General features: G+C 32.9%; 2 protein-coding genes across 2 annotated transcripts; both read right to left on the bottom strand.

Annotated features, from left to right (window-relative positions):
• Positions 1-14,043: 14,043 nt before the first annotated feature.
• On the bottom strand, positions 14,044-14,723 carry LOC130015538 (uncharacterized). The gene is made up of 2 exons (XM_056105872.1): positions 14,565-14,723; positions 14,044-14,469 (listed from the first exon to the last, which is right to left on the bottom strand). Exons 1-2 carry the CDS (start codon positions 14,721-14,723, stop codon positions 14,044-14,046), a joined length of 585 nt encoding a protein of 194 aa, XP_055961847.1.
• Positions 14,724-14,878: 155 nt separating this feature from the next.
• LOC126681630 (uncharacterized) lies at positions 14,879-17,299 on the bottom strand. The gene is made up of 3 exons (XM_050377176.2): positions 17,209-17,299; positions 15,284-16,462; positions 14,879-15,198 (listed from the first exon to the last, which is right to left on the bottom strand). Exons 1-3 carry the CDS (start codon positions 17,297-17,299, stop codon positions 14,879-14,881), a joined length of 1,590 nt encoding a protein of 529 aa, XP_050233133.2.
• Positions 17,300-18,389: the final 1,090 nt, after the last annotated feature.

The following is an 18,389-nucleotide window of genomic DNA, read 5'->3' as shown; positions in this document are numbered from 1 at the left end:
TCTGTCGAGGTATAAAGGTATGTTTGTCGTGTAAGTCATTGGGAAAGTAGATCCCTGACTTCACGGGTAAACCCTGAGACGACAGTAATACAGTTACGGTCGCGGGTCAAACCGCGATGGCAGTTTCATGATTACGGTCCAGGTACCAGAGATACAGAAGTGGATGGCAGTGACTCGGGTCACGGTCCTCATTCTGTTGTCTATAAGCTCGTAAGATAAGCGTGTCTGTTAGGACAATTGTGGACTAGGGTTTCATATGGATCGACATATTGGTAACATATTTTATATATATAACTGTTTTATATATATGATGCGATTTTGGTATTTACCTGTAAACTGTTTACTCACTCAGAAATATTTATATTTCTGACCCCGTTGTTGTTATCCCATTTTCAGGAAACGAGCTTTGAGGTCAGTCGAGCTTCCACATCCCTTTTTCAGGAAAGCTCTTCTTTGGTAATGTACATAGGATTTTGTACTCTTATTATGCTGCAATAGTATAAGTGTAATGTGCCAGCAGCCGTGCCACTAGTCCTCTGTTTAGATACTCTGATAGGATCTAGTGCACGTGTGTGTATCTTCTGGGTAGCTGCTTAGTGGCATATCGTATCTAGTTACCGAGTCGGCCTCGTGTGTTTTTGTGAGGGTCAAAAACAGTATGATTTATATACGCCGGCTATGTGTAACCGGTCCGCTGTGTATTTTAATATGTTTAATACCACCGTTGCGAGACGCATAGGTGTCCGCTATATTTTATTGAACATATTAACAATGGGGTGTGGTTGGGAACAGGGCTGCCTATGTGTTAAGGCAAGCGAAATATAAGTCCCTGGTTTCCAGTAATCACCATCCCAGGTTTTCAGAGGAAAGCAAGGTTGAGATAACGAGGTTATCCAACCAGTACTTCTGAAACCAGATTTTGCATATATGTGTATTTTCAGAAATCGTGTTACGTTAAAAGAGAAAAGTTTTAACGGTATTTTCTGAAAACGGATCGTACGCAAGGTGCGATCTTTTAATAATATTTGCGAAAAATTTCTAGAGATTCTAGGCTTGCTACGGGTTTCGGAACAACCATTCTCATTCCCTAGCGCCGGTCGTGACTTGGATTAGGGTGGAATTCGGGTCGTGACAAACGTGGTATCAGAGCAACGTTTTAAGTACTCGACTATCCAAAGTACTGTTGCTGATACTGATAAGTAAGTTGTGTTAGGATTGGTAAGGATTCTTAGTAGACTATTGCAGCAACATAGGATTCGAGTCATGTCTTGATCAGTTTTCAGTTGTTGAAAACATTCAGCTATAAGTAGCAATCCGTATACTTGTGTTGTGTATATGTGATGTTTGATCAGGAACATATGAAATGTTCTTGTGTTTGATACATGATGCTAATGAGGAAACATGTGAGATGTTTCTGTGTTCGAGACGCGCTATTAGAGTAATACGCAATAGTCAGATCAATTGACCAGTATTCAAAGAAGATGATTCTGTTCAAATACTGAACAAGGCGAAGATTCCAGAAGAATCGTTTGTTCGAGAAATTAGTTAGATTTTCTCTGAACTATACGTGTGATTGCTACGTGTTTTGTTTTATATGTGTTTATAAGGTGTTATCTGTTATATGAAAACGTGTTTTTCTATAACTGTTATATCGGCTACTTGCGTTATGGCCACATGTGTTTCAGCATGTCTGGGCCTAGTCGAGCTTTGTCGCATGTTGTGCCTGATTGACATGGTTTGCCTAGTCGGCCAGTTATGCCTGACTTGCCTAATCCATTAGAAGCTGGAGTGTCTGCTTCTATTTATAACATGGATAATTAGATTGATGTTATCAGATTAGAGGATCTGGAGAGACCAATGGGAGACATAGAGGTTATTGACGACAGTTATGATTCAGTGTCTGAATCTACTGTTATACCAGCCTATAAAGGGTTCAGGCTGGAGCACTTTTTAGGAGAAGTGAACCATTTGAGAAGTATCGAGAAAGAGATAGTTAAACTCCGACGCAGACGAGGAAAGGTCCGATGATTCGAGAGGCACTACCGCCTCGACAATCATCTTCAGGTAATATTTAGATATGTGTCTTATGTTTAAGTTAAGTACGTTTATGTGTTTTAGTATGTGATACTAAAACTAGAAAACATAAAGTACAGATAGAGAATATCCTTAAATAAGAACACACATAACTAATGAATAATAACTGTTATTAAACAGCCTGATAATGAATAATAACATAAAATGTTAAATAAAGAATGATAAATCCTAATGTGAGGATTAGGAAACCTTGAAATGACACAGAGAAGTAGTTTGAAAAGAAACTTGTTAAAGTTTTGTTTAACAGTTGAACGTATAATTGTGCTCAGATGCATTAAAGGTGCATGTTGCGAAAATCACTATAGAAGAAGCATACCTGAATTTTATATATATGATATATATTACATAAAATGATTTTGATTAGGGCATGCATCATATATATTGATATATCAGTATATCAATGAAAAGTGAATTAAAATAGCAACTCCTTGGGGATGAGAGATGTCATCACCCTGAAGCACAATTGTATGAAAAAAGTTTTGAACCGTGAATTTGAGAATTCACAATTTGTTTGAAAAGTGGGATTAAAAAAGGCCTGCAGGCAGAACAAATTGTAATTGTCTCAGATGAGATAAATTATATTTGTCTATCAAATTGATTTGAAATTGTTGAGCGTCAGTGTATGCGAGACAAAACTGTATTTGTTCAAACGAAAACTCTGTGATAGTGACAAGGTAGATGGGAAAAAGGGATAAAAGAATAACGGTTTTTATTATAAGAATAAATAATAAAGACCTAAATTCTAGTGTTTCATACCGAGACATTAGAGATTAATGAAAGTACGGGAAGAGTAGAGTGAGTGAGAATTTATATTCTTACTCAGGAATAGACTGATATAAGTCCAGTAATGAACTTTTATAGTAAGTAAAAGTTCGAGAGTAGACGATAGAAATTGTCGCGATTAAGATAAGAGAGAGTAGGATCTAATTGAACACGACTCGGTTTGTTTGACTTCAAGTAACTATATGTGAACAAAGTCATACGTACGTGTTTAATTAAACGGATTGGGGATCAGTCTTACAGACAGAGCAGATGTCAGTAATGGACATATCTCTTGAATCCATACGAGTGGTAGATAAACCATAATTCATAAGTCTGAGAGGAGTAAACCTCAGCACTTAAACTATAAACAACAACGGAACATCTAAGAGAAAGATTATGAAAGGAAGTATGAGTATTCTCGGAACCAAGTAGATACACTACTAGTTCTGATATAAGCGAAGAGGATTAATGAATATGTTAACGACTGGCGGAGTTAGTTAAGTCGTGTTAACAGATATTCATTAAGAAAATGATTAACAAATCATAAAACGAATAAATAATATACTTAAAAAGTATATCAAACCTTGAACCAACATTAGATAAAAAAAAAATGTTATCAAGGTGCAATGGAAATGGAGACAGTGAATTGGACGAGTGAGTTTCAGATGTAGTTTGGAAACTAGTAGGGCATAGTAAAACCCTAATAACTTATGATCGAACCGTTAGATCGGTTTGATATTGGGATATGATGGTCCCATGACGGTTATCTAAGTTTTAACCGTTGCGATCGTCGAACGGAGAGTTACACGATGCTCGATGATGAAGATATTGTTGCGGAACTTGCATGACTTTTTGGCAGTAAGCCAAAAGTGCAAGTGACAACGATAAGAAGTATAAACTTTAATTAACTTGGAATTATCAACAAAAGCTCCATATATGTATATAAATGAATTTGAAAACTGTGATGAGACAGTAGTTTCAAAGATGAAAATTCCGAGAACCGAGCCTTATGACTATGAGGTCTAGGCTGCCTGGTAATGGAAGATACATGTAGTGTACATGTATATTGAATGTCAGGCCAGAAATGTGTAAAGTATGGCCGATTAAAAGTGAAAAAAAAATGTTTAATAAACATTTTTTTTCAAAATGAAATGTTTTAAAAACGGAGCTTAAGTTGATAATCAGTTAATTAAATGCGAAAGTAACAGCTATAGTACAGTTATGATAACTGTTAGCTGTGAACAACAAAACTAGATGTAAAAAGAGGTTAAGAAGTCTAATTAGCCTTGGAGAAACCGAAAACTAGTAACATGAGTACAGTTTTGCGGTGATTGTGGAGCAAGTAGAGAAGATGTTTCACGGGAGATAATTAAGTTATAACCTACACCTACGCCTAGATGACCACATCATTAGTGTGAGAGGAACCCAATAATTCAATCTGTAACAGGAAGTTACTATAGATTGATAAAGAGTTAAAAGACATTATGTACAAGATATAGAATTCATAAGGAAGTGTAAAGGATGTTATGGATGAGTAGTCTGTTTATGGAACGGGAGTTCCAACAGATGAAGAGGGTAAGGTTGGGGATTGAAATTACTTAACCAACATTACCCTAAAGTGATTAAAAGATACGAAAAATTTGATAATAAGATTAAAAATCTTAGTGATAATAAGGTACAATAAAATGTACAACCAATAATAAACAGCGAACTAGAAAGTTCAAGGAATAAAAAGAAAGTGAATTCAAAGGTGATATCATAAGACTTAATAATAAGTTGATATCCCAGAAGTGAATTCAAAGCTTGTACTGTCTATAAAGAAGTACAACGAAAAGAGAAAGTAATAAGATGTATTAAGGGTATAAAGCTATAAGAATACAAGTTTGGCTAGTAGTCAACTTCAAGGACGTTTTCGGAAACCGAAAAGAGGTCGGATTGAGTTCGACTCTTCACGAAAGTTGTAGATTATATGTCAAAATATAGGAATATGAAATAATATTTGGAAAAAGACTGGTTTAAATGCTTGGTTCATTGGCTTCAATATCAGGCATGACATCAGTTTTGCAGTCTTTCAAAATTAGCTCAAAGAGGCAACTTTGAGGTCAATTTCCGATACCTTCGAGAAAGAATCTCAACTCGAAGTCTAAACGGAAGTTGTAGAACTCATTTCCGACTATAAGAATACCAAATTTATTTGGTAAACGGACGCTTCATGATAAGCAATCCGGGTAGCCAAAGTAGGCCCAAAAAGAAGTAACATAAGGGAATAATTCGAGGTTAATGAATACCAAGACTTCTGATAACAGAAGTCAAGATTATAAGTTAGGAACCTATAAGTGAAAGTACAGTGAGATGAGATGTAAAGCGATTGGGAGATATGAGCGCAGTTAGAGAAGAACTGCAAGGTTTAGATAACCAGTGTTCGTATACTAATAGAGGAAAGTATACGCTCTATAAGGACAAGTAAAGTAGAGATGGAAAAGTTGATAGACAAAAGGTAGTTAGTGAGCTATGCACAGTTGTTCTATAGTCGCCATCAGTTATGCTATAGTCGTCAATAGTTGTGCCATAGTCGACAGCAGTTATGCCACAGACGACGACAATAATTTTTTTGCTGTAAAAAGTATAAAACAAGAAATAGAAAAAAATATTGTTGGTTGTATAAGTAAAAGAAAAAGTGTATGTAAATTCGAGGACGAATTTATATAAGGGGGAGAGAATGTAATATCCCGTATTCTTATAAGCCACGTGTAAGGATTTTATTAGCCGGGAATACGTAAATTAAATTTAAGCGTAAATTTAATTTATAAGTATCCCTAAAAGTATATCGTAATAATAGAAGTTTAAAATTTAAATCGGAATTAAATTTTAATAAAGGGATATGAACGGGATTAATAGAACAGAAAATACGACTGGAGTAGTAAGATAAAAATATATTGATAATTAATATATCAATATACCACTCTAATTGGAGAGTTTAATATTTCGGACAAAACTCCGAAATTAAAATGTCAAAACTCGGAAGTCTCGACGTGTAATTAAAGAATATAAGTTTAGATATATATATATAAATATATATATATATATATATTAAAAAATAAAAAAAAAATGATAAGAAGGAAGGGAAGCGGTTTGGCGTGGAGGGAAAGGATGTAAAAATGCTTCCTTTAATCCCTAAACTTTTACTTTAATTAGTTTTAATTATAAACTAATTAAGGATTATTCGTTAGTCCAAATTAAAATAAAATAATTTATAAGTCCCGAGCGAATAATTTTGGTGTCATTATTCGCGAAATAATTTGACGAAACTACCGTCAAAATTTCATGAAATTTGGACGTAGTAATTTTAGTCAAGTGGGACTGATTTGGACCTAATAAATCTTCTGGGATTTATTAAAGATAAAATATAAGTCGGATGGAAATAAAAATTATATTTTTATTCTTATTATATTTTATTAAATTTTTGGGTAAAATTTCACGGAATTCGAAAGTCGTTTTCGTTTAAGCTACGGACGACTAATTGAGAAGTTGGTTTAAAGTGCATGATTGAGCTAGTACTTAAGTGTACTTTAACCAAAACCTATAAATATGTTAACAAAGGAATGAATTGTACAGACCAATTCATTTCCTTATTTCACAAAGGAAATGAGAGCTGCTTAAGCTCTGCAGCGCACGAAATCTTAGGGTTTCGTTCAAATTGTCCGTTTCTCGATTCTAACTCCGTTTCTTCGACGATTACTCAAGTAATCGAGGTACTAATCCCGTATTAAACGTTTATTTTAATATATTTTGATATATTTCGAATATATATTCGTTTATAAACGGTTACCGTATCGAATCGAACGTATACGTATTATTTTTACGTTCCGAATGTGAATATGGATAGATTGGATTGTGTATATGTGTTAGGAGCGAAAAAAAACGGGGTTGAAATACGTCGAAACGCCCCGGGAATTGAATTTCCCCGGGGCTGTGCACGTTGGTGCACGGACGTGCACATATGGTGCACGAACGTGCACCAATCTGGAGGTGCACGAACGTGCACCCAAGGTGCACGGACGTGCACCAGGCCGACGCCGAAGGGGAAAATTCTTTTGGGGTTTTTTGCCCTACTTGTTTGACGTAGTTTTTGTCGAACGAAAGTGTTTAAAAACAATGATTTGTTTAAAAGTAAAGTGAAAAGAGATTTAAACCTAAACCTATATACTTTTAAAATGAGATTTTAAAAGTAAAGTTAAACGTTTAAAAAGGACTTTAAAAGAGTTATAGTCGACGTTTAACTGGTTTTAAATATTTAGCAAACGATGTTGCTAAATAATTAGTATACGACTGTGAATTGTTTTGGCAATCAAGTCTATACTATTAAATGATTTTAATTAGGTATTGCTATACCTAAAACGACTTCTAGAGAGAAGTCAAAACGTTTTCTTGAGGTGAAAACGATCTATATGGTTTTTAAAAATAAAAAGACCATAAGTATTATATGTTATATGTTTGTGTGATTTGTCTGGACCTAGGTTTCAGGACCTAGATGTTTATACCAGAAATAGATATTGATGTGTTGTCTTGTGTATTTTGTATGTTTGATCCGACTAGTTGTCCAGCAGTCAGACCAGGACTCCAGGGAGTGTGTCACACACACGGCGGTGCTAAGTAGTTACTTAGCAGTACTGTGAGTTTACGTGTTTACTTTTGAATATCAGTATTCAACTGTTTTAAATCCATAAATCGCAGTAGTATAAATTTAACCAAGAAAGGTCCATTGGAACGAGCTACCTATTGGGCAGCAATAGGGTTGCGTGATCACCAACACAGATTTTTAGATGTACTTCTGTCGAGGTATAAAGGTATGTTTGTCGTGTAAGTCATTGGGAAAGTAGATGCCCTGACTTCACGGGTAAACCCTGAGACGACAGTAATACAGTTACGGTCGCGGGTCAAACCGTGATGGCAGTTTCATGATTACGGTCCAGGTACCAGAGATACAGAAGTGGATGGCAGTGACTCGGGTCACGGTCCTCATTCTGTTGTCTATAAGCTCGTAAGATAAGCGTGTCTGTTAGGACAATTGTGGACTAGGGTTTCATATGGATCGACATATTGGTAACATATTTTATATATATAACTGTTTTATATATATGATGCGATTTTGGTATTTACCTGTAAACTGTTTACTCACTCAGAAATATTTATATTTCTGACCCCGTTGTTGTTATCCCATTTTCAGGAAACGAGCTTTGAGGTCAGTCGAGCTTCCACATCCCTTTTTCAGGAAAGCTCTTCTTTGGTAATGTACATAGGATTTTGTACTCTTATTATGCTGCAATAGTATAAGTGTAATGTGCCAGCAGCCGTGCCACTAGTCCTCTGTTTAGATACTCTGATAGGATCTAGTGCACGTGTGTGTATCTTCTGGGTAGCTGCTTAGTGGCATATCGTATCTAGTTACCGAGTCGGCCTCGTGTGTTTTTGTGAGGGTCAAAAACAGTATGATTTATATACGCCGGCTATGTGTAACCGGTCCGCTGTGTATTTTAATATGTTTAATACCACCGTTGCGAGACGCATAGGTGTCCGCTATATTTTATTAAACATATTAACAATGGGGTGTGGTTGGGAACAGGGCTGCCTATGTGTTAAGGCAAGCGAAATATAAGTCCCTGGTTTCCAGTAATCACCATCCCAGGTTTTCAGAGGAAAGCAAGGTTGAGATAACGAGGTTATCCAACCAGTACTTCTGAAACCAGATTTTGCATATATGTGTATTTTCAGAAATCGTGTTACGTTAAAAGAGAAAAGTTTTAACGGTATTTTCTGAAAACGGATCGTACGCAAGGTGCGATCTTTTAATAATATTTGCGAAAAATTTCTAGAGATTCTAGGCTTGCTACGGGTTTCGGAACAACCATTCTCATTCCCTAGCGCCGGTCGTGACTTGGATTAGGGTGGAATTCGGGTCGTGACACAGTTGATTCACTGTTTACTGCTTAGAGAAGTTAAACAGCCTGTTAAATATGAGTTGTGGATTAAGGTGTCAGGAAAGTTTCTTAAGTTTTCAATCGACGAATTTGCTTTAATAACCGGTTTGAAAGTTAATGGCAGTGTTGATTTTAAGTCTCAGAATACTGTGTCTTCTGACTTTAGAAAAAACTGTTTTGAAAATGTAAGGAAAGTTTCAAAAACGTTTTTGGTGGATAGCTTTGTTTCTAAGCGTTGGAATAACAAGGAAGAGGCTTTTCAGATGGCTGTTTTGTATTTTATTGAGAATTTTCTATATAACAACAAAGATGAGTCAACTGTTCGTGATAAGCATTTTGATCTTGTTTGTAGTGGGGAGTTTGAAAATTTTCCTTGGGGGAAGTATTTGTTTCATTTTACAGTGGAGTATTTGAAAAGTAAACTCAGTACTTGGAAAAATTGTGATTTTTTAAAGAGAAAAAGTTCAAAAACTGGTCATCCTAATTCCTCTCGGTATGATGGATTCCCTTTGGCTTTCCAAACTTGGTTTTTTGAGTGTTGTCCTACAATTGAAAGCGCAGTTGCAACTATTTCAGGAAATGAAATTCCTCGTATACTGCGTTGGGAGGTGTTAGAGGTCCAAGAACGCTCGTATTTCTTGCGAAACCTATTTGATCAAACTGCTGACCAGGTATTTTAATACATTAGTCTAGTTATTAATTAAATATCTATTTGTGCAATATAGTTCTGGTACACTGGTGGTTCACTCTTAGTAACCATTAAGTAAACTGACTCAGTTTTATCATTTATATTTAGTTGAAATTAAGCAATTTACATCCCACTGGCGAGGAGAGGTCATCGCTGGATTTAGAAGGTTTGTTTGTCAAAGGAAAGCGTAAAGTTGAGAATGAGCCAGAAGCAAGTGAAGGAATTTCAATGAAAACTAAAATTCATAAATTGTTTTGGGATCAATCTAAGTTTTACCATGAGTTTCAGAATTTCAAGATATTTGTAGAGAGTCAGTTCTCTGGTATTAATACTCAGTTTGGTGAACTGAAAGATTTGATAAAAAATGGTGTTGGTGGACAACCTATTCAGGTAATTACTTAGTTACTATGTTGTATACAGTTAGTAAACCATTCTTGTTCATTTAGTTTAATTGTGTATTTACTTGTTTTTTATTGAACTGTTTTTCAGGTTGAAGATAATGATAATGGTGTGAATGATTTTCATCGTAATGATGACAGCGAAAAAGAGGAGGATAATAACAAAGACGAAGATAATAAGAAAGAAGAAAGTGACGATGATGAAGAGGACGATGGTGCTGGTAATTTTGCTTCTGATTCTGTTATGAGTGAGAGGTTCAATTATGAATATAAGTTGGAAGATGATGATGCTGTTGGTAGTGGTGAAAAAAATGATGATGAGGGTGACAATGTTACAAAAGATAATATCAAGGTAATTTTTATTTATATTTATATTTTTAAGTAAAAGTTCTAATATCTATATTTTTACTAATAAAGTTTATTTTTTTTAAGGCATTTTCACTGCAAGATGGTTCAACTTCCAATGTTGAAGAAGTCAACACTCAAAGCACTATAGGTGTAGCGACTTCTTCGACGTTTGATTCCATCGATCTTAGTGCCCTTGAGGAAGCTGCTGTTCTTAAAATGGAATCTGAAAAAAAAAGCTGCTGTTCCTCCTGATGAGGTTTTTACACTATTACCAATTTACTTGTAGTTTACCAGCTGTTTGCTAATATGCTTTACTAGTTTTTGAATTTATTATTTTATGTTCTAGTTTACCAATAATTTACTTGTCGTTTTCTAATGGTTAACTAATTTTGTATTTTTAATCAGGCTTGTGGGAAAGATGCAAAGAAAGATGTTGCTGACGAAAATAATAAAAATGAAGATTCTGAAGATGACGATAAAGATAGTGACGGTAATGACGATGATAATGAGAATGATGACGGTAAGACTAAAGAAGATGGTAAGAAACCGGATGAAGACGAGGATAATGAGAAGAAAGATGGTTCAAGTCATGGAAATGTCGCTGATGATAGTGGACATGAGCAGCAGGATGATGTTGATAGGGGCGAGAAGAAATATGATGAGGGTCATATAGTTTCTAAAGTGGTTGACACAGCTGTGAAATATAGTGGAAGGGTACTTTTACTTTTTAAGTTTTTAAGTAAATTGTCTGCTGCGTTTTCTATATTGTTATTAATTTTTTTTTCAGGGTTTCTGTTTTGATAGCGGTCCAAGTTTTAAGTTCGATGAATTAAGTAGTCAAAGTACCGTAGGGGCAGAAACCTGCTCTACATTCAATTCTAGCGAACTTAATGCCCTTACAAAAGCTGCAGAGCTTGCTGAGAAAGAAGATGCTGATAAGATGTTGGGCCATGGCGTTGATGAGGATGTCGGATATAATGAGTCCTTACTGACTGATATGGTCAATAAGATTGAAAAGGAAGCTACTGATGCTTTGTTGAAAAAGGAAGCTGCTGGTTCTGTTGAAAAACAAGAATCTGAGGTATATTTTTTATCTTACTTTTTTTTAAATTTTTGTTTTTTTATTATTTGCATATTAGTACTTTATCAATACATTTTTTTATGCTTTTTATATAGATAAAGAAGGCAGCTTTGAAAGAAATTGCTGTGTATCGAGGCAGTCCATCTGAGGTAGTACTTCTATAGAATTTTTTATGTTATTGTTTTACTTTTTATTTTCTAAGTGTTTACTAGTGATTTACTATTTATTTAACAGTTATTTTTCTAATTGTTTTTTAACAGTTTACTTTTCATTTTTTTCTCTAATTTGTTTGCTAATGGTTTACTAATCATTATCATATTTATTTTGTAAATATAAATATAAATAAAAATTACCTCTATAGTACTTCTATAGAATTTTTCATGTTCTTTTTATTTTCTAAGTGTTTACTAGTTGTTTACTATGTAGTCAACAGTTATTTTTCTAAGTGTTTTTGAACAATTTTACTTTTCATATTTTCTCTAATTGTTTGCTAATGGTTTACTAATTATTATCATATCTATTTTAATAATAGTAACTATCATTTATTCATTGCAGTTTTTCTTTTTCTTCTCAATTATAGCAAATTGAAAAGATTGCCTCTAAATTCAAAGTTGCTGATGTGGTGCCTCTAGCATTTGTTAAGGCTAAGCCCGATGTGGTTCTTAAGAAGGGATTGTTTCATCTTGATGATGATATTTGTAGAGATATAGGTTATGCGGGACAAATGGAGTTTAATGACTGGGTTGACAAAAAGTTTAAGTAAGACTATAATTGTGATATGTTATATTTACCATTTTTTGCTAGAAGGATTGCTTGAATGTTTTTTTACCTCCTATTTGTTCTTTTTTTGTAGTCGAAATGCTTATGAAGCAGGTTTCGACATTATCGAAACTCCATTCAATTATGGCGTGGATCAGGTGGATAACAAAAATTGGTTTCATTCGCTTAATTACTCGGGTGAATTATTACAGTGTCGTGTAAGTATTTCTATTTTTACCATTTGATGTTATGTTCTTCTTGTCTACTAAATGTTTACTAACTGTTATAGTTATTTATAATTCTACTTTCTTACAGCATATCAACATTGTTATGTACTACATTCGTAAAAGAGCCAAGTATAGACCTGTTAGTGGTGTGCGAATTACGACAACTGACTGCCTCTTCGATGATAGAATGACTTCATACTATGTGGCATACTTGAAGAGGAAGAAGCCTGAATCTACTTCAGTTACTGATCGTAGTCTTATTGCAAAGTATATTTGTGGATACAAGATGCTTTGCAATACACATTGGGAGAATATAGATGAGGTGTTGTTTCCAATGAACATGAAGAAGCAGAAGCACTGGATTTTGGGGCGTTTGGTCTTCAAAGAAAGATGCATATATGTGTATAACTCTATGAGTTCAAATGTGGCGAAGAAGTCTGCAGTTGAAGCAACTACAAAATATTCTGTTCTAATTCCACTTTTTTTATCTCAGATGAATTTTTATGAGTTGCGCAGTGACATTGATCTGACTTCTCAACCTTATTTGAATAAGAATTCAACTGATGCTTTCCGTATTGAAACTGTGGATGATCTTCCAAGTCAAAAGGATAGGTATGTTTTCAAATTTACTATTTTTAAAATTATGAAGTTTTGTTGAATAATTCATTTTTATGTTTTTTTATTCAGCGATTGTGGTGCGTTTTTGCTTGCTTTTGCGGAGTTTTTATGTCTGCGTAAAGAAATACCTTCTGAATTTAATATTGAGAATTATCGTGAGCGTGTTGCATTTCTTCTGTACCGCTATGGCAATATGAAGATAGAGAGCAATATTGTTAGCGATGAAGAGGTTGAAGAGGAGGTCCCAAATCCAAAGAGGAAAGGGAAGAACAAGACCTGAAGTTTATCATTTTAGCTTAGTACTTTTAAGTTTTTTAGTGTTTTATCTGAACAAGATCTGAACAATATTTTTTTTTCCTATTATGACTTTGTTTGTATGACTTTGTTTGTGTATGACTTTGTTTGTAATGGCTACTGTTTTAGTTTTAGTAAATGGTAATTGACTTATACTGTTAGTAATGTTTTGGTAACTAGTTAGTAAACTTATAATATTTTTTATAATTTTATTGATATTAACTAAATTTCCTTTATCAGTTGTATGTTGTAGTATACTTTTGATATTGTTTTAGTAAATTAATAGTAAGATAGTGCTTTATAGTAAGTAGTCTATACAGAAATTTTTAAGATTATATCATTTTAAATATCAAATTAAATATATTAAAAAAGTTGATAGTTTTAAATGAGATTAAAAATATTTAAGTAAAGAAAATAAATTATAAATAAATTTTTTTAATAAAACTTTATAAATAGATGCTACGTAACTTATTAGTAATCTATTAGGAAACCTATAGTAACTTTATAAATATATGTTAAGCAACATATTATTAAACCTCTAATAATTTTCTTATTTTAATTTATAAAACATGTAGTAATAGTTTAGTAATTTATTATTTATCACTGTCTTAATATGTAGTGACATATAATTTTTTGATATATCTCTGGTAACACAGTAGTAAATAATTGGTAAATGGTTAAAATTATAAGAAACAAATAAAAAAAAGAAGGAAATCCTTTAATTGAGCCAAAATTCAATGAATTACAAATCATTTAATCAATGTATTTAGGAAATGTATTTGAAAACTAAATTTTATTATTTTGGTATATTTTTACATGTCTTCTTATTATGTCCTCTTTGTTTGCATCTTCCACACTGATTTGTCTTCTTTATTTCATTTGGTCTTGTGATTCTTCTTTTCTTTGGTCTTCCTGCTGGAATTGCTCCTATTGGCGGAAGAACTTCCATACTTTCAACATTGGCAGGTAAATCCCAATTATTTTGGCTAGGCATTGGATAGACAACTCCTTCATATGTGGCAAGCATATTTTCTTTAGTGAAAAAGTCTGAGCAGTATTGATATAGTTCTTGGTGTAGTTTGCTCAATATAGCAATAGCATGTGGACATGGCATTTCATCCAATTGAAATCTGCAGCATGTGCATGTTCTTTCATTAAGTTTTACTATAAAGGTTTTATCACCATCTTCCACACTGTGCAAACCTCTAACAGATGTTGAAGCCTGTTGTGGAAAACATATATTTGACAGTTAACTTACCATTAGACAACTCTTAGATAACAGTTAGCTAATATAGTATAGTTGAAATTAAAATGTACAGTAATTGAAAATTTACCTTCATTCTTAAAGATGATATTTCTGTTAGCATAACTCCATTCTTGCATCAAACGTCTCAAACTTTCCAGGAGCGTTGTTATTGGTAATTCCCTAGCTGCCTTGATTGCTGCATTCAAAGACTCGGCGATATTCGATGTCATTGTCGAGTACCTAATATTTTGTAAATTATGATCAAACTTGTTGTAATTTATATAACAAACTTACAGTAAATATAAAGGAAACTGTCAGTTAACTATATAAAGAATAGTCATATCAAACTTATAAAGAATTATCAGTTAACTAATACTATTTTTTGTTAGTCATACCTATTAGCTTTACAATGTGCTCTTGCCCACTTCTCGATCCCAATATCTGTTAGGTACTTTCGAATTCCGGCATTAATGGCATCAAGCTCTTTCATGTAGTAGTCAAATCCCTTAGTTGTGTATGATCTTGCAGCTCCATAGAAACAGTCTCTCAATGTATCCGGATCGTGTTTGAACTTTGATTTGATGTTACTTAGCAAATGGTACATACATATTGCACGACTTGCTTCAGGAAAAACCTTTTTGACCCCATTCAATATACTCAAATGCCTATCTGAAACAATACACAGCCCATTTCTTCCACCAAATGCTTCTTTCAATTTAAAAAAAAAAATATTCCCAGGAATCATCGTTTTCGGAATCAACAATTGCAAAAGCAAGGGGGAAAATCTTACCATTTCTGTCTTGTGTACTTGCTGTTATTAATGTTCCACCGTAGTTTGACTTCAAAAATGTTCCATCTACTACAATTATTGGTCTACAGTATCTCCAACCTTTAATAGAAGCATCTAGAGCCATAAACATATATCCAAATTTGTTTTCATCAGTTGTATGAAGATCCACAACTGACCCTGGATTAGTTTGTAGAAGCATGTGCAAATATCCAGGCAAAATTGAATACGAGTCGCGCGGACTGCCTCTAATTTGGTTTAGTGCCTTTACTTTTGACCTCCATGCCCTATTGTAACTCAAAACAATCCCAAAATCTCTCTGAATATCTGCAATAATATCAGCTGGAGTATAGATTGTTTTTATATCCAAGAACTTCATTTTTATATGTTCCCCTATTATTGAAGTTGTTGCTTGCCTTTTGTCATCCATTCTTATATTTGGTGGGCATGTGTGGATGTTTATCATTCTTCTAATCACAAACATATTTGTCTTTCCATCTCTCGAAGCTCTCACTGTCCACCTGCAATCTTCATCAATGCAATTGACTATATATTCTCTTTTGCAAGACTTACTAACTTTATACTGAAATTGATTAGCAATTGTGTAGAAACAGAAACTTGTCTTCATAATTTTTTTGTCTTTGAAGATCTGTCCAACATAGATTTCTGTTATTTTTGGATCAGTGACAATGTTGATTTCTTGTGGTTTACTTTCAGCTTCCTCATCTTCTTTTCTTGTCTGGTTGTATAAGATTTCTGCATATTTTATAATATCAATTGCAGTGCCACTACTAGATGTTGTATCCACAAATTGTTCTTTAATAATTTCAATAGAAGCTTCACTGTTGATATTTTGTATTTGTGGCTGATCTTCAAATTTTCTTGTTGTAACACATAATGGAAAACTGGTTACTCGCGGTTCATCTTTTTTCATTTCAATGTAGAATTGCAGGCTGACATTATCTTCAATTTCTAAAGTTTGGTAGTTGCTTTCTAACTGAAATCTGATTTCCATTTTTGTTTGCCAACTGTTTACCTCTAGTATACCTGCTATCAATTCCTTAATTTCTTCAAAGGCTGTGTCTTCCCTTATCAGTATTCCTTTCATCTTGTAGTTGGAGTAATTAAAATGCTCATCCCATACTCCATCATAGTGCACAAGAGCCTTCAGTGTTCCTTTTGCTGCATTTTAATGATTTAACATTAATATAGTCAAAATACATAATGTTATTATGTAATATGGTTTGTTTTCACAGTACAGTCAAAATACACTAATTACTACAAAATTTAATTAACTATCAACTATAAAACTTAAAGAAATTGAATTGAAGGTATCAGTAAAGGCTTATTAACCATTTAGTAAACCATCAGCAGATCAATAATCATTAAAAATTCTAAAACTGCATCAGTACACTCTAAATACACTAATTATCAACTATAAAACTTAAAGAAATTGAATAATCTTTCAAGTTATCAGTAAAGACTTATTAACCATTTAGTAAACCATCAACAGATCAATAAATCAATAAAAATTCTATAACTGCTTCAGTACATTGAAAATATACACTAATTATCACAATTTTAAGTAATTATCAACAATAAAACATAAAGCAAATTGAATAATCTTTCAAGTTATCAGTAAAGACTTATTAACCATTTAGTAAACCATCAACACATCACTAATTATTAAAACCTCTATAACAGCTTCAGTAAATTCAAAATACAATAATTATCACAAATTTTAAGTAATTATCAACAAAAAACAGCAGCAAAACTATCAACGTATTCAATTTTGAATGATTATCAATGAATCTAGTTACCTAACTACGCGATTGATCTGATATAACAGTTACCTAACTAAGTGATTTAGTCAATTTAATTTTAAAATCAAACAATTGAATATGAGTCGCGATTGATCAGTTTGTAACCTGAATCGCTTATTAAAGTCATATCATATGCGATTCCTCGAGTTTTCTTCAAATTTGACTGATTAATGTCTTCTGTATTTGATCGAAACATCTTCGATGTAATGAACTGCAATTAGTTTTCTTCAATCTTCTCTGAATTTCCGATTTTGAGCTTCAGAGAATCTTTGCGAGATGGAGATTGAGAGAATTTTAGCTTGACAGAAAATCGCGAGAAGGAATGGAATGGAAGAGAATCGTAATTTGGCAATTTAAGAAGTTTATTTATTATAAGAAATTAAGGTTATCGGTAATATGGTTATAATTAATTTCCTGTAGTAGCCGTGAGATTATTTATGTGTTTGAGGGGTATTTGTCTAAAAAACTCTTATTATTACAATACAGAAATTATCCAATAATAAAATACTTTATTGACAATAATCTATGTTAAATGGTATTCTAAATAGTAGGCGGTAGTTTATTAGAAGTAGTAAAGTTGGTAAATGATTGTAAAACGTAAACAAACTATAATTGCAAGAGATAACTCTTATTGTCCTAATAAAACTACAATTATAAAGAGACAATGGTTAATGACTATAAAACCTTAAATTAACTAATCAAGTAGAAGGGTTATTTAGTAAATTTGCCTGTTCTCCCCCCATCCGTGCTTTTATATATAGTATAGATTTATAATAGTTTTTCCTACTTCATTACGTTGTACGACATACAAAACCTAAACATTCTTACTTTCTATAAAATTGCTGATCTTGATTTTTATTCTCCGGTTGATCGAGAAATCACGTTTTGAGTTAATTACGGTGAGTGTTTATTGTATATCTTTTTTTAATACAATTAAATTTCAATGATTCTTTTTATGTGATAGTTGTTATGAATTAAGTTATTAAGTTAGTTTCAAAAAAAAAGTTATTAAGTTTCTGCAAACATTAAATTTTCATGGTTAAACAAGATTGTTTATTTGAAAAATAATCAACATGTTTTCTAAAATGAATATTAAACCAAAAAAAAAATTGAAGTATTTTATTTTGTATATGATGTTTGTTTAAGATTATAATTTTGTGTAATATTTGTTATAAATAGGTGATTAAAATTTCAGTAGTCATCTTTTTATTAGACTTCATTTGTTTGCTGTAAAACATTAATTATATGCTTAAGTTATAAGTTAAAAATTTTTTGTTAAGAAAAAA

This window comes from Mercurialis annua, linkage group LG5 (genome assembly GCF_937616625.2).
Source record: "Mercurialis annua linkage group LG5, ddMerAnnu1.2, whole genome shotgun sequence".
Lineage (NCBI taxonomy): Eukaryota > Viridiplantae > Streptophyta > Magnoliopsida > Malpighiales > Euphorbiaceae > Mercurialis > Mercurialis annua.
The sequence above is the reverse complement of the archived record's forward strand: the minus strand, read 5'-3'. Positions and strand labels throughout refer to the sequence as shown.

Coding starts and splice junctions, on each gene's coding strand:
- LOC130015538 (XM_056105872.1), bottom strand. CDS start 14,723: ATGACATCGAATATCGCCGAGTCTTTGAATGCAGCAATCAAGGCAGCT. Junction 14,470..14,564: donor AAGGTAAATTTTCAATTACT/GTACATTTTAAT, acceptor TTTCCACAACAG/GCTTCAACATCTGTTAGAGG.
- LOC126681630 (XM_050377176.2), bottom strand. CDS start 17,299: ATGTTTCGATCAAATACAGAAGACATTAATCAGTCAAATTTGAAGAAA. Junction 16,463..17,208: donor GACTTTAATAAGCGATTCAG/GTTACAAACTGA, acceptor ATTAAAATGCAG/CAAAAGGAACACTGAAGGCT. Junction 15,199..15,283: donor AAGTACACAAGACAGAAATG/GTAAGATTTTCC, acceptor AATTGAAAGAAG/CATTTGGTGGAAGAAATGGG.